Genomic DNA, 24,572 nt, shown 5'->3' with positions numbered 1-24,572 from the left:
AGAAAGATATTACGTGAACTTCAAATTCAACGATAATTGGCCATGACATGAAGTTGATATTACATCCTGCAAGTAGAACTTCCCTGGCTCTGAGCTGTGAAATCACACATCTGAAATGTTGTAATTCAGACCCCTGGGTCGTTTGGCTTCACATCAACAAAAAATATAATAGCGAAAGGGTAAAAAAAAACAACGACAAAAAACATATTTTTTCAATTTTTCAGGATGTAGAGATGCCAAACAACACCACGCAATCTAATAAGATGAAAGGAGTCTGGGACAATAAGTCAATTTTTACCCAGAACAGTCTGTCTCTAAAATACAAAACTAAACCTTTCAGTCATACTGACAGGAACTTCACTATCTGTTAGAAAGTAAGCAAAAAAAAAACAAAAAAAAAACTTAACTTGTACAATTTATTTCCAGTTTCTATTCATCATAACCTTAGGACACAAATGTTTTTTCATTTAAAAAAAAAAGAAAAAAAAAAGACACATTTAAACATAGTCAAACAAAAACATTTAAATATTCCAAATTAATACTTTGGGAAATTTAAAAGTGGCCAATTTGTAATTCAGGCATAACAAGAAAAACAAAAATCATAACTGTTAGTCATTGTTATTCTATATTCTAGCGTCTCTACATGAGATGCTGTTGAAATGCTTGGTGACAGAGCTGAGGGTTGAAAAGTCATTTGCTTGCTGTCGTAAGTTGAACATTATCTGGGTTAGTAAAGCTATAGTGAACACTAAAGTTCAAACAGGCAGAACGAGGAGAAAAGAAAGAAAGAACAAGGTTGGTCCCATTAAAATCCTCTGTGTGAGTGGCGAAGGCTGATAAACTGAACTGGAAGCAAACAGTGCTGCGACTCCTGCTGCCAGACGGTGGATGCAGGAGAGAGATAAAGCAGCAGGACACTGAGAGAGTCCACACGAGATGTGTTAGGACTGAAGCAGAAGTTACTGAGAGCCGAGGGGATCTTGCGGAGATTTTATTTCGGGCAACTGGCAATACTAAATATCAGTTTAACACGTTTTACTTTTGCTTTACACGAGATGTGTTTTTCCCCCCCCTTCTTTTAAAAGAGTTTAACATTTGTTGTTTTCCCAAACCCGTAAACATTCCTGGGAAACCATTACAGCCAATTTACACTTCAAGCTTTTCAGCTGACAATTCGTGTCAGCAGTTGATTTGTTCCCCTACAAAAGCAGGTTCCAAATAGCACAGGGATTAGTAAAAGTATTTTATTTTGAATAATACGCCACTTTACAAGACTGTCAATTAATCACAAGTGCAATGTTAAACATCGAAAACAAAAGATAAAAATCTGTGCTGCGCCTCCTTTTCGGCAGCACTGTTTAAATGACTGTAGTGTCAGCACGGTGTAGTTTACAGTGCGGCGTCACACTGTAAACGACGCACAGATTAAGTTGCATCTTGACATAAATTATTTGGTTATCCTGTCATCTTACCGGATCCTACAATAACTCACCAGCGTAGATCCGTGGGGAGTGAAAAACAAGTTCATATAAGGAGGCAGAATATGAGGAAGGGTGAGTTTTCACAATGTGATCCTGCAGGGCTCTGCGACGCAGTGCAAGCCATACAAACAAACGGGCAGCACAACTAGATTTACATTCTTCACCCAATGCTGAACTACAGGAGAAGGCCGGTCATCACACGGGTCTGACGCACGACGACAACCATTCCCACTCAAGTTCACACGATGCAGCCAGTGATTGTGAGGCTCCAACATGCAACAGAAAGGTGGAAACTGCAGCCGGTTTACTGCAAAATGACCAAATGTGAATGCAGTATTTTAATTAGATTTTGCTGCCGCTGCCAACTCAATGGGACTCAGCTGCTTCACTAAAGGGTTAAATAAAATAAATACAAAGAAAAAAAAAATACACATGCAAGTTTCTGAATCTTTCCATCCATCTTATATAACTCCTGCACACAGGGTTTTTTTTTTTTGCTAGAGCATGTCCCATAGAGTGAAGGCAGGGTACACCCTGCAAGTCGCCAGTTCCTGGCAGGGCCGTATTGAAAGACAAACAACCATCCACACCCTCACACGCACCTACAGACAACTTGAAGTTCCCTCACATGCATGTTTTTGGACTGTGGGAGGAAGCCAGAGTACCTGGAGAGGGCTCAGAATCTTTCCCTTCAATACTGATGCCAAAATATTTTTTTTCTGACATTGGAGAAAACTAGGCAGCAAAAATAAGAAAACCACAAACAGTATTTTCAATAGAAAAACTTGAAAAGATATATTAGTGATGCAAAAAAAAACAACCCTCCTTGACTCATTTCTGAGGAGCTATTTTGTTGTTGTGTTGCTGGTGTCTGACATAGCAGTGAGTGCTAACTCCATAACACACTCAATAGACACGCCCAAAACGAAACTATTTAGTACTTATTACCACAAGCCCGCAGTATAAAGCAGCAGATGTGAGCAATCTAGAGAGGCGACTTGGAAGTGTTTGAAAAGGAAGAGGAACGTGCGACGGTAGTAAAGATGTTGTGCCAGATGCATTCCTTGATATACATGCGCAGGTTATCATAAGATTAACCAACACGGAGAGTAGTGGGGAGATGTGCCGCTTCTCCTTGCTTCAAATGCGTTGTCTCTTTCCAATTTCAACAAAGAGGACTTCAGAACAAAGAGGTCTCTGTTACAATCTGCAACATGGTTTGTCTTCAATTAACTCTGAAATGGCAACACAACTCATTTTGACATTGTAAACAATTGCAAAATGATCAATTATCAATCAATTCCATTCTGAAGGCTTTTGTTTTTTAAGTCAGTACGGTTTCTTGGGGAGAGGTTTTTGCTAAAACGTCTTCTAATAAATCCTGTGTGCAGGATTTGTTTGTACTCATGAAATATATATATTTTTTAAAGAGACAGCCAAAATAATCAGTTAGCTCAGGCCACCATGTCAAAGCCGAGCTCCAATAAACACCTTCGGATGTCAGGATCTTGCTTATTTGTGTTCGGCTAATAATGTGTGTCCACATGTTTGATTTACAACCCGAGCCAGGTGCGGAAAGTAAAACCCATGTCGCAGACATGCAAATGGGTGCCTTCCATTTTTATAAGCCTGCCATCCTTTGTCGAGGTCACAGCTCGTGTCGTGCAGCCTGGTTAGACCGGAATCCCAATCTCCAGTGTAAAACGGGCTAATTGACAAAAGGGAATTAGCCTCAGCATATGGTTTGACTTTAACGGTGTGGGTGGTGTTTTTCTAAAGCTTACCGACAGCCCTGCCTCCTTCCGTTTCTTCTAATTTTTCCTAATTAGACCTGACCTTCACTCTGAAAACCATCCACTCAGTCACACAGAGTCTCTTTAACTTTTGCGCTGCGCCTCTTTGCCCTGCACACTTGACGCGTGTGCTGCAAATGTGTGCGGACAAAACGGGGGGGAAAAGACATCAGGCCACTGACATGTCTGAATACATTCCTCTAGGATGTGCAATAGACAAAGAGCAGGTGTTCCTAATTAAACACAGTTTTAGGGTTTCCTTTTCCTGTTGTTCCACTTTCAACACGTTTCCCCCACGTTACGTGCCGTCGGTTTCTGTTCACAACACCGTTAAAAATGTTATCGCTGGCTGTTACCTACCTAACCACCCGTAATGTGGTGCTCCGCATATTAAACCAGTCGTGTGGTAGGAACATAAGAATGCTTCTAGTCTTAAAAGAGGTGCTGGTGTATTTTGCGGCTTCCGCAGACAAAAATAAAATAGGGGAAAGAAAAGGGTAAAATACCTACTGTTGCCACGTAACTGCGTCTACAGCGGAGGCTGCGCTTTTCAGGAACCTGAAAGTGAGGAAAATAGACACAGAATCAGCATTTTTTTTTTTTTTTTTTTTTTTAATACTGTGAACAATATTTTTGACAGTTTCCCCCCCCCCAAGCATAATATCTGTTTGCAAGGCAGACACTGACAGAGTTAACACAGCATGTAAAAATATTTATGTGCAACCACTAATTGTTGTGAAGTTGGAAATGATTACGCTCACCAAATCTGCCAACGCTGACCACATGCTGCACTAACGACACATGCATGTCTCATTATGATACAAGGTTGACGACGCCGTGTCTTTCTAACTCGTGAGGAATACCATTAAAAGATTCCAAAGACAAAAATAACCCAGCGGGCAAAACATGCGAGGCCGGAAAGGATTTTTGATGATTTCCCAAGTGCCGTCCTCGTGCCAACTATTGAGCCTTGCAGGTTTGAATAATGCCCAAACGTTCAGAAGGTGCTTTGAAATGAGAGTCCAAACTGAATTAAGTGACGGTGAGAAGATGTTTGGATGTTTTCCACAAATGAAACTGGTTTGATTTTGAAAATGTAAGATGACTCCTAAAATACATATCCACACACAAATATGAAACAACTTCACTGCCTCTGTTTGTCAGTGACTTGTGCCTTGCAAGTTTCCCTGTGGTAGAATACACACACACATGTCTGGCCTGATCTTCCTGAACTGACTGGCTCCATATTTGGAAGTGCCAGTTTGTCAGGCGGCCACCAACGCTCGTCTCGAAACTTTCACCGCTCCAGCTTGTTTAGTCTGTCCAGCGCTGATATTTGGACTCTTGAGCAGCTCAGTGTCTAATTCATCCTATTTCCGCAGGGCGGCGGAGTAGCCGGGCTGTCAAACACGAGAGCCACCCCCCTCGTAACGGTGTCAAACACACAAGAATCACCCCGTCATTAAACGTTTCACCTGCGGGGACTCCGCGCTTGCTCACCCCTTCATCATCCCACCTCTCGCCCTCCTCCCTATTTCGACTCCTGCTCCTCGTCCACCCTTTCCAGCTCGTCATGAAGTTTCAATAGTACATGTACAAAAAAACAACAACAAAACTTTTCCTCATGTCGCGTGTACATAACACTTGTACTTGGTGAGCTTTGTAGATTTGTTGGAGCAATTCAAGTTCACACTGAATATTTTATTTTTTACCATGTCCTCCACCTGGATATCCATACTTTATGCAAATTGTTGTACTGCACGACACCACTGACTGTCTCCAACAGTGTCCTGCTTATATCTCATGTTGGATTTCTGACTCTGTTTGTTGTTTGGTGCCATTAATTCATCTATAACAGTCCAGTTTGTTTCCATATCAACAGATTGAGCAGCTTGGAACGACCAAACATTTTACAAAGAGATTAAGTGTGAGGGCTGTCATCATCTATTTTGCTAATAGCGCTAAGAATTCCATCTTGTTTGAAAGAATTTATACAAACTAAGACATGAAAAATTAGCCTAAATACAAACATAGAATGACTAATAGATAGCTTGCATATTCTGGCAGTGATTCTTATTATTTTAAAATACCCCTATTGTCCAAAATAAATGTTTGCAGGATTTTACATAACATTTTAAACCGACAGTCTTTCACATGTTTTTGTTAGATAAACCTTCTGGTTAACACTTTATCATCGGCGACGCAATAATCAACATCTCCTGGGACAATTGGCTAAAGGCACCGTAAACTTTATAATAAACCTCAGGACAGATAAGATAAAAATGGGAGGTAGGTGTTTGCTTATATTTGTCCTAATTGCTCGACTGTTTGGTAAATGCAACGACTCTACCAAATGCTAAGAACTGAATGGGTTCAAACATGATATTCACAGCGAATTTAGGATTACCGTCCTTTTTAACGTCAGGTCTTTACAACGACCTGTAGTGAATCAGTAAAGTCAACACGCATGTCAGCTGTAATCCTGCGTGCTCCTCTCTTAATTAAAGGCACAGCGTTAGGTGCTCTTAAGAGGACTGGCGGCGGGTGAGAGAGAAGCTACCCGTGAAACCTCAGCCGGTGGAGCTTCTAGGTGAAGGCAGCAGGTGGGCCATTGTGCCGTCACATTATCAATCAGATGACACTTAATTTGGGGCTGACGCGGCACAACTGGAGCGGCGGCGAACCTAAAATCTGCAGAGTGGAAATTTGTAAACACTAAACGCGACCGCAGAGTCTGTGTGCGCGCGTGTGCACGCTCGCGAGTGCATTAAACACAGTAAAACTATCAAACCAATGCAGCATACTTTCCACCCACTCTGGCCCCCCTCTCCCCCAAAGCCGAGCAGCCTAACAAGGGAAAGAATCTGAAGCGATGGCGGTCCTGCCGACTCACCCGTCCAGCAGCAGGATGGCATTCTTCCGGGGTCGTCCGGCATTGGGGCCGTAGAGGTGAGCTCGTTGGTAGTAGCGCACCGACTGCAGCAGGGTCCGCAGCTTGGTGTAGTCCTGAGCTAGCTGAGTGCTGTTGACTGCACGGCCCACCATGCTGCGGTAGGCATTGGGCTCTGGGGGATGGCAAAAAAACAGAATCGCAGTTGAATGAAAAAGAGAGGTTTGGAGAGTGCATCCACGCAGAGGGGAGGAGGCTGCGCCATGTTGTCATAGCCTGGACTTCTTTTAGAGCAAGTGAACAGCAGTAGAAAATTGCGTAATTGAGCAATTGCTCTTAATAAAGATGGATGGACTTTAAATTTGGGGGCTAATGGTCTTAGGACACACTCGTAACATCGGGGAAAAAAAACATGAGCAAGGAGAGAAAAATCCAAAGTGCATTTATCTGTTCTCGGTTACATACCGGGAACAGTTCTCGTCGATTTAAAAGGTGGTCTTCTTTTGCCACTTCAGATTCAACTATCTAGCTCTGCAGCAGATAAAAATATAATGAAAATACTGAGTGATGTGCAGCAGGAAGTTCAGAGCTCTGTGTGCGCTGCAGCTACAAGGGAACACAGATGGTGAGGATGAAACGAGAAGGCTGTAGGGCTCTTCTTTTATCTCTCAATTGCTTTAACCCTTTGCCTTGCTGGAGACTCTGCTCCCACCGAAATACATACATCTCTATGGAGCTCATCACGTCATCAACGGTGAATCAGACCAAAACAGTCAAATCTGCTTTCCTATAATGAAACTCAGTTAACTGTATAAAACTGAGAATTATATAGATTGATTTTGTTCTCAGACAACGGTTCATCAATATTCAATATTACGCAAAAACATATAATACATACAAGATTTATCGTGCAATTACTTAGTGTAAGATGGGATAAGGCAAGATGAGAGTATTGATGTCAAGAAGACAATTCATCATGTCAAGGATCAAAGAGGAACTGCGCATGTATGCATTTTGAATCATAAATAATCGTTAGGTTACGCACTCAGCGTTTTGCGTGTGGCTGTACTGACCATTGCCCAGCTCCCAGGAGATGTTGTACTTCTTGCCAGCGCTGTACTTGAGAAGGCTCAGCGTGGAGGAGGTGTTCCAGGAGTTGTCTGGGTTTCTGTGGAGAGCGTTGAGCCCCAGGATCAGGTGCAGACCAGCACAATCGGCAAAGTTGTACAGTTTGTCTAAAGACCTGGCTGGGAGAAACCCACAAAGCAGTTGTAACTCTGATTCTGTTTATGCACCTGGATACAACCATATGAACATGATGGAGACCATGTGTAACATATTGATTTAAGGCCTTTCGTGTGTATGCAAGGAAGGATCTCCAATGTATATTTCCACAATCATGTTTGGAATTTCTGATGCTTTCCTTCTAGCTTTGACGCCAATGTTAGCATCAATAGCTGATTAGCAATCTGCATCAGGCTTGGAATTAATACAAGCAGCTGTGATAATTTTGGCATATGTTAAAATAAAAATATAAAAAAATTGATTAATCAAATAAATCCTGCAATTGTGATGCTGTGCAAAATACAAAACTTTGCAACATCCTTTTAAACAACATCAAAAAGCCCGAAAATAAAAACTGTGAAACTCTGTCACGCCACAAAGAGTCATAACGTGCACAGACACAGAAAATAGGACTCAAATTTTCCTACACTGACACCAAGACAGGCCTGCCAAAACTGATATTCTCATCATGAACTCCTGCGGTGATCCAGCCTTCAAAGCACACACAGACTGCAGAACAATAAGTTTCTTGTGCGGCAGGCTCCTCACTCATGTTCACGTCTGTTGTCTCCATCAAAAACCATCATTCTCCTTGGGGCAAGAAGGTGAGAGCCTAAAACAGATGCTGACATTTGGCGTGAGCGACCAAAGGTGCATCGTTTTTTTTTTGTTTTTTTTTCCCCTTAATAGAGAAGGCAATTAAATCATGCTGTTAATTCTGTGACTGACTTCTCAAGGTTAACAGGAAAAAAGATGAACCGTGAGAGCGTTTGGCTCGCTCCAAAGGTTGCCTTCAGTTGTCTCTATGGTATCAACTTGTTGGCTAGCTTGCCAACTAGTTTATTCGTCCAGATGAAGTAAAAGTGAGGAAGGAGCTGTGGTGGCCAGCACAGCCACAGCACAGCAAGACCCTGCCAGTTTATTACTAGGGGAAAATTTTGAACCGTTATAAATACGCAAAAAAGGCGTCAGGCAGTTGAGCAGAGGTTCTGCACAATCCACACGGCCAGTAGGAAAAATGGAAATGTCGCTTATTGCATCTGGCACTTGTTCGCTTTTCTACACTGGCCATTTGCAGCCCGAAAACAAAGAAATGCCACAAATAATAGCTGCATTCATTCCCAACTCAAAGCTGAATTGACACAAATGCTATTATGCTAACTCCATCCATAGGTTTGTATGCTTTCAGGGGCAGCGTTGAGGAAGCCGGGACAGAGAGAGCGGCGCCAGATGTGGCTGTCAGGATGAGTGATTCCAGGCTTTTCCTCACCTGAGCTCTGAGCAGCAGGCTACCAGCTTCGCTTCAAGACACAGCTAGGAGCCCTGCACACACGTTATGAACAAATAAATGTCTACGTGCTTCTGTGTCAGTTTGGTTCCCTTGGGACTTTCACACTTCAGCCTGCTAAACTAGCAACTGACAAATTCCAGTATGGCTTCCTTTTTGTCTGCTGTACCCCAGTTGTAAATTTGCGAGTCGAGACTCTTTTAACTTGCCATGTAAAATAAGACATATTGAGACATAAGAGTTTTCTGAGAGCAGCTCAGTAAGCTTTGTCTGCAGTGTGTCTCTCAACAGAACAGACCATGAGAAAATAGTTTTTTTCAGGTTATTATTCCAACAATCTCCCATCCAGTCTCTCAGTGTGCATCTTACAGTCAAGTTGTGACTTAAAGATTTGGGCCCTTGTTCAGAATGTGGTCAGTTGGTTTATTATCATTGAACAGGGCATGTGTGCAAATTGTACCATATGTGACACATCTTGGGGCCCCGTCAATACACCCTGCCAAATGCGAAGCCAATCACATGAATCATTTACAAGCTATTTTGAAATCAGGCAAGCAGAGGTTCAACTATTGGGAATTATTGGGCTTTTTGTTTTAATAAACAGCAGTTGTTCCAAATAAGAAGGCAGGTGAGCACTTAATGCAGTGTCTATTTTGTACACACGTAGTGCAACCAAACACTATCAGCCAGAAGAGGAACCGCAGCATTACTGGCCAGTAAAGCTCTAAGAGTGAGGCTGTGTGGAAATGAAATCAATGAAATATTAAAGGGTTCTCGGGCCAACGCAAGAAAAAACATGAAAAAGCATGCATGCACCCATCCAAATGCACGCCTGTGGGCTACATGGCATGACTGAATTGAAAATGAGGCTTTCAAAGAGATAAATGAGTTCAAAACTCCTCCAAATGGGGAAAATCAAAATGATCTACCGTTTCCCAAAACACAGTCAACATAAACCAGCCTGTTAGAGCTGTCAAGTGAGCACCAAATGGAGCATCTCCCCATGACATCTTATTATCTTATCATCTGATAATTCATCTTACGGTCGCTTCCATTCCCACACGGTAAAAAAAACAGAGCTAAACAATAAACAATGTAGGCCTGTGTGAGGGGTCAGACTCTGCTGCAATCAGTCAACTGCAAACTTTCTTTTATTGCACAAACAGCCTTGCCGGACACGAGCACAAAAACACAGAGACCGTGTGTGGTAGTGCGTGTGCGTGCATGTGTGCGTGTGTGTGTGGGTGGGTGCATGTCGGCGTGCCTTTGTGTGTAGCAGAAAGAGCAGGGTCTGGATTTTGTCAAAGAGGAGCCGGTCCTGTGAAGCACAGGGGCCGGCGGCATCAGACGGTGCTATGCCTCATTTCTGCAGCCCCGCCGCCTTTTCTCAAACGCTGAAATATGGACCGAGCGGCCGCGTAACCCGAAAGCCCCTGGCATCATCATACAATTCATCATCGTGCCGTTGCATTAACCGTGGGATTCCCGTCGGATCCATCTGTTTCGAGATGAGCATGCGTCGTTAAACCCCAGAATCAAAGGCAGAATTTACGGAACCCGGTCCAAGTGACCCAATTACAATTTCTTCCCCTTCAAGTAGCGCGCAGATGTGTTGCAGGCAAAAAAGAATGCATGCGTATTTAGAATAGTGTCAGGACCGGGTCCGTTTTTATCTGTCAATCGGGTGTCTGCCAATGTGAAGTGCACAGATCAGATAACTCCTAGCACGGCCGGCCGTGCAGCCGTGGAAATGCTGCTAACTGCTAACATGCTCAGGCTTCGGTAATGTGTCACTGCTTTATGCTCTGACTTCAAAAATGCAAACTGTTGCTGTTCAGCTCGGCCCTACCCTTCAAGTTACTATGAACACGCTCGTCCTGCTTCGCACGACGCAACTTTATTTGACTTTTCCGGAACATTACAATCAGCTGGCTGAGCTTTGCTCATGCTGCACCCAGCCAGTGTTCCACTTGAATGTGTCCCTGGAATAATCAGATATAAGGCCAACATCTCTACAGTAATCTGTGCACTGGTAAAAATGCTTTGTAAGGTGTAACATTATAATTAGGATTTTGTTTTCAACTGCATTAACACTAGCCCCACTTCATTTCCTGTCAGTGTTAGTTTAATTGTGTTTAAGTGAGCAGAAGTTTCCTAAGTTCACACAGGTGAATTCTTTTTTTTCAGTACATATAAACAGATGGCCAAAAAAACGTGGATGACGGCAGCAAATCCAAGTTAAAGATCCAAGAAATTTTTTTTTGGAACCAGCCAGAGAGAGGAAGAGAACAAGCTAAGTGGACATTAAAGCACTGCTGAATACGTTACATGCTCCATGGCTGTTGAACTGAAGATCAAAGACCGCTACCCAAAGTATGCACATGTAAGCTCATCAATAGCATATGGAAACTCAGCAACAGAAACTGTCTGTCAAGTCAGGGCAACTGAAGAAGCAGTTTTCCATCTTTTGGCATCATTTTGAGAAGGGCAGAACGTTTTGATGCGAGCATGACACGGACACCATCGTTTTTCGTTGTCAGAGACTTTCGGCACACTGGCTCTCTAGCAATACAGCTTAATTGTAATAGCGATCCTTGTCTTTTCAGGGTAAGGCTCAAAACCGGAGGGCAGAAGGAAAATAGCAGCAAAATGGCCAGATTGTCCATAAATTGTAGTAAATTGTTGCTGCTGGAAAATCGTTTGTGTAGTTGAACGGTTGTTTTTTTTTTGGTCTGAGTTACTTTAAGCACTTTCCTGGTATTTTTGCTGTAGTTGTGCAACACCTGAAAGTGAGCAGTTCACTGATTCGAGGTTTGGTCGTTTTTTTATTTTATTTTGTAGGTTCTGTAGCTTTGCCTCATTAAAGTATTCAGGTTAAGATGTGACTAAATGGGAGCGTGACAGGAGGCAAAGTTATCGTTACTGCTTATATTAGTTAGAAATTATTTAGTTAAGGGACCTTTATTTACTGGGAAATGTGGAACTGAACTATTATTCTGCAGGATACACATCACTTATATTGGGCAAAAGACTGACTTGGTATCCAGTAGAATATAACTTGCATAGAAATGAAGCTTTGACTTCACAGCACTTAGAAGTCATAAGCAAGACGAAACTCATTCAAGGCTACCCAGTGGTGTTATTGGTGTTAAAGATTATACTTTGTTACTTTACAAAAAACAAACAAAAGGCTAAAGTGCACTTCAATATAAGACATATAATTTGAAGCTAAATGCTTCCAAACTTTAGAAATGCTCTAACCAAGAGGAAGGCTATTTCCCACCGTCCTAATGAAGGCAATTTTGACCAGGTTTTTTTTTGAGAGCACAGGCTGTCCCTAAAATTGATTACTAACATTTTTTGATGAAGTAGCATAACCTCCATTACAGGCAGATGATTCTCAAGGATCAGGGTGGGATGATTGCCTTTGGCGTGATGAACCGTTTGAAATTGGATCTTGCTCACAATTTGGGAGGAAAACAAAGAAATACAGCTGACACTTTATTGTCTGTCTCTGGTTTCACTTTACAAAGTAATATTGTAACTCGCACCCAAACACAGCCTACTGCCACAGCAAATGTCAGTTTAAATGTTTAGTTCGATCAAACTTAGTCAAGTATGTACACACTCATACCGATGCTCATATGCACGTGCGCGAGCGCGCACGCACACACAAACATACACGCACACCAGCGCAAATCTGGCTTGCTTTACAAGCCAAATCAAAAGCGAACCCTCGAGAGACATGTGCAAACAGGGGAGAAGGCTGTTTAGAGGAATTAATTCGGAGTCTTTTTTCCTGTTTATGGATTCAGTGTGTTTTTCCATATCTGAAAATTTCAAGTGAAGATTTCAGAGCCCTTTTGGATTGTGTCCGGACCGGTTGTAAACGGGACAATTCACACGGTTTCTTTTGTACTGCGGTCGCTTTAAGTAAAAACATCAAAGTACGCGCACATGGAGGAACAGAAGGGTTTTTCATTTTCTGTCAGCTGTAACAAGTCAGTCTATCTTTGCATGAATGTGCAGGGAGACCCTCGCACAAGAAAGGAAAAAAATACCCAAGCGGAGAATGTATGGCGAAGACAGCTACTCTTGAGCAGTCGGATGAACACTACATTTGCCAAACTGTTCCTAACATGAAGACAGTTGTTGATGAAAAGTCATTCAATACCGGTTCTTCATGCTCTCCGCTCGCACTCGGGGACGTGCGGATAACCGCTGTGGATGATGCGGGAATAAAAACGTTCAAACTTCTCGGACACCCATGAACGGCACGTGCCCAGTTCCTCCATAATGACTCCACGTCTTCCTCCGCTACAGCTCCACCTATTCGGCTACAACTCTATGCCTTCTGTTTCTCATTGGACCCACTCCTCCACTAACCGGTTCCTGTGGCTGCGGATAGACACTGGCAAAAGTGAGGTCATCTCCCGACTGATGCGTTCAGGTTGCAGTGATTTAAAGGGATAGTCAAAGGCTTACGAACACTTCCCACTGCCTTGGTGATTATTTCATTTAATTTGGCCAAAGTCAGACCGTCATTAGTGCAACTGATGCTATTAATAAATACATATGGTGGTTCCCAATAACACCCTGACACTTTCAGAGTTCTGAAGTCAAAGAAATGTGGTTCCAATATGGTGCGAATACCTCTACCGGAACGTTGCACTGAATGAATTTGACTTTGTGTTTATACATACATCTCAACTTGGACTCTTCTTTCCTATAGCCTACACCATTCAGGTCAGACCACTTCTGTATTTTGGAAGAATGCAATATATGTGGTGGGCACCTGTTTTCAATTGTGTCAATAGGGAAGAACTAACGTGTGTGTGTGTGTGTGTGTGTGTGTGTGTGTGTGTGTGTGTGTGTGTGTGTGTGTGTGTGTGTGTGCAGGAGTGCACTTGTGGAAACAACCCAGTGTGACAGAGATGACCTCAATCTCTAAATGTGCTGTCAATGGGGTTGTGTGTGTGGGCCTCTGCTGCCTAGTGCAGTCGGGATATGGACATGCACAGAGAGCAGATGGAGTGGATGACTAAATTATGTGAACACATGCTGTCGGCCATATAATGCACATAGACTCTCTGATGATTTTTGTGCACGAGGCGCTCACGCCGGCGAATCCACCATTCAAAGAGAGAAAGGTGGAGCAAACAGTCGTAAAAGGTCCTTTACAAGTTTTTTTAGGACGTGATGAAATTTTTTGAAGGGGTTTTTCGCATGTGTTTGGCAATGGATGGTGTCTATTATCTTCTAATGGAAAAAGTATGCTTTTATCACTGGTAATGACGCCACCACGTGCAGCTACTAAGAAAAGAAGTGTGGATGTGTTTGTTTCCCGTAAAAGAAACACTGTCACATCTCTTTGCCTTGTTTGCGTTGCGGAGCTACCTACAACCCGTAACCAAACACAGGGGAAAGATTAGGGGAAAGTTTATGAATCGCTCTGTCAATAGAAACTGACAAGCTGTTTGCCAGTTTATATCATACTGAAGAATAACATCATCCTGAAAACAATTTATAAAAAATTCAGACATCAGATCGTTGACGATGGGTCGCTCAGTGTTGCTTTTTTGAGTGACTGCTGAGCTGGAAGGCAGTGGACAGACAAATGTAAACAAGCTTGTGTAAGTGAAGATTACAAGCCAAGAACGGAAAAGGTTTTGTTCGCAGTTGTGTAGAGAAATGACTTGTTTACTAATTATGGGGACCAAGTTTGATGCTATACTAATAGAAAAAGGCAGAACATCAATGCTGGAATGAAAATGATGAACTGGTGGATGTGGACTTTTGTGTTATATAGGCACTAAAATTTCCACTAAAGAAAATAGTGTGTAAAAAACGTCTCATTATGACTAACATGCCCTGTGAACATAAACAAGAAGCTTTGGAAGATAAGGGAAATATCCACTTCAAAATGGGTCTTGTCAAATAGCTGGGGATTTCACGCTAATAATGTTGAATCATCTGTGTATATTACAGTGTTATCTCACACTTCAGCTATGACAACATCCCAGTTGTGTTTTACAGCCAACTAACAAAAAAGGCAAGGCAAGAACAAAAATCTCTTTCCCTGCTGGATATGTCATAGCCTTGCATTTTGCTAGCTTGCAGCACACCAGGGTTCAACAGCAAGTGTTGAACTTGGAGAAAAGAAGATTCCTGCCAGAAAACGACAGTTGGTTTCTATTTAACACGAGAGTTGTTGCCCTCTGCGATGCGGCTTCTAGTGTCACTTCCATTTAAGAAAAAATGTTTTGACTTTATGGGCACTTAAAGAGCCCTTTTGCAAAATCCAGCAAAAAAGGAACGCTATGTTATGTGGAAGTCAAAACATTTTCTTCTGAAGTTGACAACTAAGTGTCCAGCAAACACTAGGTTTCTATGAAGAATTTGATCGCTGAGGCAAACATTAGCGCCACCATTTAAAATAATGATTCTGAGAGCCAAAGCTGACCTTTTTAAAAGCAGAGATTAATAAGCCTGTCACCTCCAAAGAGGCCACTTGTAAAGCTTCTACCTTTAACCTTAGTCATTTTGTTACACACCTTTGCAGATGCTGTAATTTCACCTTGATTGCTTGGTAGTTTAGGAGCAACAAGGCTCCTGCAGGCAGGTAAAGGGAAACAAGCGGGAGGGTAGCCCAGGGCTTTACTGCCTCTTAACCATCAAAGCATTTGGACTTAAAGCTACATCTGCAGCTTTTTCCCGTCAAACACCTGCAAAGGCTAAATGTGAAATAAATGTTTTAACAATACGGAATTCATCATATTCTAAACCAGGACATTTAGGACATCTGCTACATTCCCAACTGTGTGTGGTTATTTTTTGATCCTTGACCATGTGATGGATGAGGGTTATGAAGACCAGATCCCAAGCTGGGCAGCAAAGAAAACACACAATATTCCAGACTCCCTTCCACAGCGAGAATAATCACCATAATCACCGCAATCATCTTACACTCCCAAACTATATCCACACACATTACTAATCTTTGAGCTAAACGGGAGGTTATATGAGCATGGCCACGTTATCAAATAATCGATTTACATTATTGCAGAATTAATAACATAATGATGTCAAATTAACCTAATTTGATATTGTCATAAAAGTACAACAACAATTAAAATGATCTATTATGTATTTTTACAGCTTTTTGAAATTTAATATAATTTCATTATTAGAGTGATAATATCTAAAATTGAAAAACCGTGTTCTGGAAAAAAAAAAACCTACAGCAATGCACAGTCCCCTAACAAGTAAAATGGTATGATTTAAATTTAGATTTTTCAGATGCATTCACATGTGAAAAACGTTTGCAACAGCTAGAGAAAGAGAGAAATGGAAAAAAAAATGTGCGCCTCCTGGCCGTTGTAGGACAAACACAACAGGGGGCACCTGTTCCGCAAGAGAAACAGTTCCTTCCCATAGTTTTTACGTCCCATTAGAGTTTTTGGAGCCGTTCCTTGTAATAAACCTGGCACTGCTCTCACCGTGATAGATTTCCCAGACAGATGTTTTTGGAAAGAGAAAGAGAATGTTTCAAAGCGTTAACCTGAACAAATTTCTCCCCGAGCCACCAAACCCTTTCTACAGCCTCCTGCAGAGGGTTTTACCTGAAACACATTGAAAGCTCAGACCGCATTCTTTGGATTTGCGCAACAAAATTATGTTTTGGCAAAGATATCATTATGTACAGACGAAACACCACAAAGCAGAACTGTATTTGATTTAATAAAACAGTTGTACTTGCAAATCCTGCCCAGAGTTAAAAAAAAAACAGAAAAGAAGAAGGGTTCATTGACAAGTCACATGTATTCCAACCATACATGAATCAATAATGAATACAGGTCTTACTAGAAGAAAACAAAATAAATTAATTCATTAAAAAAATGTTTGGCTCTTGCCACGTTCTTTGTCACAAGAATAAGAAAAATCTCTTTTATTTATATCCATGTAATATAGTTTAAAAGAAAACCAACAAAAAAGTGTATCTCATGAAAAGGCATGAAAAAGGGGGGTTTAGGTGGTCTGTAAGAGCGTCCCTATTGGACGAAAGGACAAGACATGCCCAGAGGCTGCCTCTGTTCCCACGTAATCTCTGGACTTTAACAAAAGGAATCCCAAACGACGAGAACAACTGATGTAGAACCAGGCCACTTTGAGTATGGCATGCAGGCAGGATCAGAACCTGAGTTTTCTACATTGCCATGAAAAGGAGAAGGCCAAGTGAGGAAGCCAAACATCTGCTCCTGGTTAGAGGTGTTGACTCCTGCCATTCACAACAGAGGTTTTAAACCTCAGGAGAAGGTTAAATTGCCCTCCTCTTGCCTGGGCCACTGCCACTGGTCCTGTATACTCCCTAGAGGAATGCAGGCCCGAGGAAAGTACCAGTGAAAATTCAATTTCACTTTTCTGTCCGCGGTCCAGTTCCCTGACAGCAGAGAATTGCACTGGACACTTGTGCAATCACGGAAATTCATTCAATAACACGTAATTGTGCAACGGTCAATGGTTCCCTCAAGTTCATAGCAGCTTCAGAGAAAAATACAAAATGCGTCCAAAATAAAACTGTTCTGTAGTTTGTTATTTTGTGTGCATACATCTCAACAGCGCATAATAAATGCTCCACATATTTTGACTCTTTAAGAAAACGGAAAAAACAAAGATAAACTTTAGCACTTGGGAAAGAAAACACATGGCTGACATCAAGCTCACATTTCCCCACTAATGAGCCATTAACGTTTTCAGAGGGCACTGATCACAGGACGAAGACAAACCACTGAGCGATGTCGGTTCTTAGTCATAGCCGGCTACCGCTCGACAACAACCGAGCGCAGACTGCACGCCACGTGTGTTTAAAACTTAAAAACTTTTTCTCTTAAAGATACACCGATAACCGATACACAACGGTTCCCCTGACTAAAGTCTACAAAAGGTAAACAAGATGTCACGCAGTCATCCACCGAGGCCTAAAGCTATCCAGTAATTAGGATCTTTGACAACAAACACAATCCAAAAAACTTTCCAGGAGACCGCTGGGCTGTTTCTCGTACTCTGGGTTATGTTGTTAGGACTGTAGCTTTGTTTGCTGTTTGACAAAGTCTGCGATGACTCATTGTTTAGGAAGGTAGCTGGACACCCCGTAGGGTTGAGAGATCAAAAAGAAACTCCAATATAATCAAGGCAAGAGCGTGTCGTCCGCTTAACAGCGCAGGTTGCACGTAGTTTGGCGCGTGCTACAGCCAACGACTTGTGTGGCAAACAGTGAACCAACAACAAACACACAAACAAACAACGCTGACCTTGGCAGCTGTGGAGCTCACGGCCGCTCCGCTCCAAGAAAGATATGTCATTGTCTTCGTGAATTTAGAAAACACAACGCGTCTTACAGTGCTTTTCAAAATAAGCTGCTGCAAAGAAGCTTTTCCTGGTCGAAGACCAGGTGCATTCCGGAAAAAGCGCCGTTTGAGAGAGAGAGAGAGAGAGAGAGCGAGAAAGACAACTGAAAAATGTTACCAAAGCACTTTGCGCTCAAAAGTATTAACTTTTTGGACTTTCTTTTATACTAACAAGTAACACGTGGCTTTTTCAGGGCTCTTCTAAACCTCTATGTTGCAGAGAATAATTAAGAAGTTGCTTCTTCACGCAGCCCTCTGGGGCTGGTACATGTTCCTGTTTCATCTGAGGGCGAGAGGTCAGTCACAGCTGGGAGTGAGGCCTCTGGCACAGCTTTCGTCTCTTCCTTGACAAGGAGGGACATGTTTTCTCAATTATGGTCTTCTCCTCTCTGTCAGTTTAATGTGGGGGACAATATGAAGCTTACCAAAAACATTTTTGTTATTCATATATGAATATATATTTATATATATATTTTATTGTTTTTTGTTTTTTTTTTAAAAAAAAAAGGTTGTTTAACTACAAATAAGATGAGATGCTTCATGACCTGACAAACAAGCATTTTCCTTTGATACTCACTACTTATGTTTCTTTTTTGGGCTGCTTTTCCTGCTTATTGACCAAATTGAGCAATTTAACTCACAGTGCAAGTTTTCTCTTAATTGGTGTGAAACTGCTGAACCCCGTGCTTTTACGGGTTTGCCCCAACCGTGGAGGCCGTTTCAGACCGCAGGTGTCGGCTGAGGAAAAATAATCGTGAAAAGGAACAAGATCATTGTACAGGTACAATACAAAAATAATTTTATTCACCTTTAAACTGAGCTAAATCTCCAAATGTGTTCACCCTTTCGCTTTACCCCGCCCCCTTTCCTCCCCCTCATTTTTAAGGGCCGTGTGCTGGGCTATGAATGTGCAACTCAGCGGGACACTGGAATGATAGATAGCTCCTGACAAGGCCCAGCAAAATCCAACCAAACACATGCGCTCCATGAAAAAAAATAAAAAAATTGAAAGACAAGTCACAAGTGGCCAGAATATCCTCGTGCCAAATTCTTGTGCAACGGCGGAGTTTAAAGGCAAGGTTGAACGATGGTGGTATTACAGCCAGTCTGGCGGGAGAGGACGGAAAAGCAAATCGTGATCAAATCATGTGCAGAATGAAACACAGTGTGTTGGGCATTTCCTGTTTTGCATGGCACTCTGATGCACCAGCTGTAAAGGGCAAACAAACACAGCAAAATGAGAGGAGATAGATTCAAAATCAATGGTAAGATCTGTTTGGGCTCCACTGCTAGGCCACTGACAGCTAAGCCTGAATGATCTGGCAAAATGACCATCTGTGATATGGACAGACTGAATGGCAGGTGTTGGAACACTTGATTTATTAATGTCGCTCCAGCACAGAAACCTGGTTATAATGCTGTAGTAGCAATTATTAGGACCCTGGCTGCTAACTGGCTTGGTAACTGTGCTGAGAGATGATGAGAGATGTTGACAAATGAGCTCAGTCATTGCCTGAGCAATGGTTTGGTGGCATTCTTGGTTATGCTTTCAAACATGTCAATCAGTGATCTTGTGGTGTTTGTCTTCAATGACTCACTGGTGGCCGGCCGGCATTTCAGCCATGTATCTTGGCTGAAATCTTTCATACAGTGACCACGTTTTTCCTTTCATTTCTACATAACAGAGGAGATAGTGGATATGTGGTTCCCTCCGCATTTTTTCCTTCCACTGTGGCAGTGCCTGCAACAATTTCTCTACAAAAGCCAAAACAGTTCCACAAAAGTGTCAAACTAGAGCTCAATTGTTGACAACGTTTCAACCTTGCGATCATCTGGCCTGTGCAGTGATTCAAAATGTAAGCTCTTGGCATGCTTAGATGTCATTAAGCAAGAATGTAGCAATCTTACATAAAATAAAAAAAAAAGCTGTAAAGAAAAAGAATTGTATCACAAAGTGATCAACTTGTAGGAAGCGATTAATAGCTCAACACTGTGGTGGAGTTGGTGTTGTTAATTGGGAGCTACCAGCATAGTTTGGAAGTGGACTTGTGCAAAGACAAGGCTGCACTTGGCAGAGGTGGTCATTAGTCATCTGGACTGGTCGAATCAAGCTCCAAAACAGAAAGCCTTCCAAAGACGACGACGTGTCTTTAGTTACGTTTCACTTGAATGTAACTAGTCATGGCAACATTAGTTTGTAGAAGAATTCTTTTCATAAAAGCAGTCACATAAATCACCTGTCATACCCTGCCATCGTCAATCTCCCCCTCTATTGTTCTTGCAAACTTTCGCAACGCACATGCGTCCAGGGCAAACATGCATCTGCACACAGAATTACACGGCAATTCCATAAACAAGGGATGAGAGCCTGAGAGTCAATTTAGGCAAATAAAATGTGTCTAGCTTGTAATGAAGGAGGCATGTTCCCTGCGGGAGAACAACTTCATCTGGACCAACACAAAGCTAAAACACGCAGACAGGAAAGCCCATATGCCCGCACACATCCACGTGCGCACACACACACACACACACACACACACACACACACACACACACACACACACACACACACACACACACACACACACACACACACACACACACACACACACACACACAGAGGCAAGAGAAGCAGTCATTCCTGTCCCTCTCTCTCACTGACATGAGAAGAGCAGTCAAGAGCAGTGTACCACGATTTGAAATATGACACAAAACGTATGTTTTCTGGAGTTCAGAGGGGGGAAATGTGGAGCGAGGGTGTCAAGCCAAACAATCACAGAGGAGGAAGGGCTGCTTTCAAACATTTCCCATGCATCAGGCTATTAAAATGACATTGGTTTGCAGGTTGCTGGCACTTGTCTCAGGGCATATTGCAAACACATGGAATTATATGTCATGTCCATCAGGGATTTAAACACTTTGGGGATTCTTTTGATTAACGAAAATCAGACACTTGTGGATCTGCAGAGGCTATGTGGAAAGACTGCAAAAAAGGAAAACAGGGATTACGGCAGATGAGTTTGTTTTAGCTTCGCTTTCATCACTGCTAATGATTGTAAATAGACAGGTAGGCTGGAAAAAAATTAGTTATGATAAGTTTGGACTTGCACGTTCAATACAATATAACTTGGCACTTTGTCATAGCTCTCATTTCTAAAGGCCTTATGTAAGACTGGAACAATACAATTTTAAATGCAATACATTCTGTGTGGCTGGTGCATGAACATAATCTAATAATAAATGTTCTCCAAACAAGAGGTTTTTACAATTGGCATGCACAAAGAACAACATTTTGAAAACATATTAAATATATATATATATATATATTTTTTTTTCTCTCTCTCTTTTACACATTACTTGGTAAGCCACAATATATGTTTGGTAAGTTCATAGCATAGGCTGTGCTTTCAGCTTGTCCTTAGACGTGAACCCATCTGACATGAGCCTATGCATTCCTAATTGCTGGTCAGAAGCCCAGATAACTCAGGGAGGGTTTCTTCGGGAAAGGCATCCGGCAGAAAAGAGAGAGAGGGGGGGAGGGGGGAGGGGGTCTATGCCAAATCGCATATGTGGATCATCATATGTGTCCAGATGAGACACAGTGGTAATCCCTAAACTGAAGGGTGATGGAAAGTGGGAGAATCTGACTCTACTTTGCTCAAGCTGGAATTGCAAAGTAGCAGCCAGGCAAGTTTTGCTTAATGGCTACTCGCCCCAGACAGATTTTGTTGTTTTTCCAACCGCATGCCATTTTGCTTAATTGCTGTCCCTGGTTTAAGGCAGAGGTACTTGAGATTTTCACGGCATCTCCAGTTTCAATACAGTCGTGTGGTTTGTTGGCATCAAGTTGGCCAAAGGATCACTTCAGCAAGCTTAGCAAATAACGAAAAGGGATACTTGATCATTTATATGGTTGTAAAATTGTATCAGTGGGGGGGGGGCAATTTAGATGTCAGCTCCAAAGGCTACTTCATCTGACAATGTAGAAAATACTGAGACAGAAAAAACACACGCTGACCTAGTGAGCTTTTAAAGTTTGTGTTTCAGGTCTTCGCATGCTGATATTAACCCAAATCTTTCAAGGTTGATAGTTGGGGGCCATCTAAATGAAAGACTCACAACTTTTAACATGTGACTATTAACCTTTACTGCACACGTCTAATAACATCATTACCAATACTCAAAGAGATTCTCCAGTCATCCCATTGCCAGCTGCACAACACTGTTACAACATGAGGCACTGAAGACTGAATTATTATAAATCTGTTAAAAGCAACTACAACACTGAATGCCTAACCTAGAAGTCAAAACTCTTGCATTTAGTGGGAACTTTTAAACAAAGCCATAACAAAAAGCAGATATTTGCTCCTAACCAAAAAGGGTCAATTAGGGGAAAGGCAGCTTAAAGGCTGAGAGATGTCTAGAAAAACTAACAGTGAGGGTCGAGTACATTTCCCACTGTCGCAACAGCGAATGTTTTGATTTGCAAATGATTTAAAGCAAAGTTAGAATTAGAGGCCGTTCAATAGACATCTGTGGCAGTTTATTTCAATGACTTTTTTTTCTCAGTCTATCCACAGATGGTTAGTAAATTACCCACTCTGTGTCTGCTCCTATTGGTCATCTATAGATATGTTTTAAATATCTGCGCAAACCCAGTGCAATGCAATTCAGTAAAGCGAATTTCTCTTATCGAATTAGAGTACCATCACTATATACTGTTGTGACAATTTACCCAAATTAAAATATTGCAGCCAATGTACTGTAATAAATATGAAGTCTACGTGTTGCTTTCAGTGAGCGGAGTGAGACTGCTGTGGTCCAACTGTGACAGTTGTTGACATACCCAGCAAAAGTAATACAGCAAACAACAGGACTTGACATGTTAATGTCCTATTATGTTAAATATGTTAGCTGCTACTTAATTGCTACGCAACCCTTTCTGCTTTCAGTACAATGGTAAATTTGGTATGAACGCTGTTTTTTTTTTTGTCTTGTTTTTTAACGAGTCATTTAATTATGGTTCTGTCAAAACAGATTTAGGGAAGAGGTAATCAAGAATAATGGAAGCTCTAGACTTCAGCAAAGCATCAGTCATTACATGCTGTTCTAAGAGGGCGTCCACCTCCAGTCTTTCAGTTTTTCACTTCTGTGGTTCAATGTGCTTTCCATAGACACATACGCATTGCACGTAAAACGCAGACATCATTCAAGCTGGAGGTGCCTGACAATGCTGGAAAAATGAATTATGCCGGTCAGCATGTCAAGGGTCAACCTTTAATACCATTAAACTTTGGCAAGACACCCTGGTAGAAAATGAAAGCAATGTGCGCAACTGTACTCTTTGCACTTTGTGCAGCTGCGTCGAGATGAAAATAATACCTTTGCTCTCATGCACTCATTTGTTGAATTTGTAAAAGCAGGGCCGGATTAGGATTTCTTCAAATGCATCTCTATTATTGTTCTAATGTTTCCTTTCTGTGCAGCCCTACAGATTTCTCCGTTGGGTTTCTGGCTGACACTGCTGCACTTCAAAGAGAGGGACTCAGGTATAAGTGTCTGGCGTACACAAGGCATTTTTTTTTACCTAAATCTAACAACTGATTAGACACTGTAAACATGTGTGCCACTTGATACTTCACACATGAGATCAGACTAGTAACAAGGAGAGAGGTAAGTCCAAATAATGACATCAGGCTGCATGCCATCTGCCTGAACATGAAGCCAGCTTTAAAACAATGTCTTCCCTTCCATGTATTCCAAAAGGGTAAAACGAGTGTTGCAAATGCAATGTATTTTGCTTGCGATTTAACAAAAATACAGGTTAACAGACTAAATAATTAAATGCCTTGATCCCATTCATTAAGATTAGACAATTCTCATTAAAAAAAAAATAACTTCCTTTTGTAGAACATTAAGGAAAACAGACTCACATCCATAAAATATATACGCTGAGATACCCAAAACCGACAAGTTTTTATCCTTGGAGTCATAAACACATGATATGTCAAAAGGGATTTTATACAGCAAGACATTTTTAAGGGGGATCAATGTGGGGGGAAGCCATATCCAGTTCAAAAACCAGCCTCATTTGTCATTTCCTGAGCTTAACTTTGTACCTGATGCGAGCAAGAAAAGTAAGCGTAGCCTTCTGTTTGTAAAATAAAAGATGCACCGGATGTGAGCTCTTAAGCATCAGCCTGGGGCGGCTTAGAGATGCAAGCACACCAAAAAGTATCTTGTGCTCAGATATAACACAAAAGAGAGTATGACAAAATGTGGCAAACTGGGTGGCTGGTCCCAGAACGAGTCGTAGAAACGCAGCGCGCTCGTGACTTTGACCTTATTTGAGCTGGAGGAATTTGTGTACAGGCATGTGTGCATTAGCTCAGAGTGGCCCCTTTATTGATAGCTCTAACAAGCCTGTGT

The 24,572-nt window shown here is 41.9% G+C and overlaps 1 protein-coding gene across 1 annotated transcript in view; it reads right to left on the bottom strand.

The window, feature by feature from the left end:
- Window positions 1-24,572, bottom strand: part of hpse2 (heparanase 2) — a 41,849-nt gene that overhangs the window by 11,556 nt on the left and 5,721 nt on the right. The window contains exons 4-6 of the mRNA XM_076018564.1: window positions 7,238-7,411; window positions 6,168-6,339; window positions 3,785-3,832 (exon numbers count right to left, since the gene is read on the bottom strand). Coding sequence (XP_075874679.1) covers window positions 3,785-3,832; window positions 6,168-6,339; window positions 7,238-7,411 — 394 coding nt within the window. The remainder of the gene's footprint in view (window positions 1-3,784; window positions 3,833-6,167; window positions 6,340-7,237; window positions 7,412-24,572) is intronic.

Source organism: Nelusetta ayraudi, unplaced genomic scaffold (assembly GCF_046127955.1).
Source record: "Nelusetta ayraudi isolate G7.1 ecotype Tasmania unplaced genomic scaffold, CSIRO-AGI_Nayr_v1 ptg000008l, whole genome shotgun sequence".
Taxonomy (NCBI): domain Eukaryota; kingdom Metazoa; phylum Chordata; class Actinopteri; order Tetraodontiformes; family Monacanthidae; genus Nelusetta; species Nelusetta ayraudi.
This window is presented reverse-complemented; position numbering and strand designations above follow the sequence as displayed.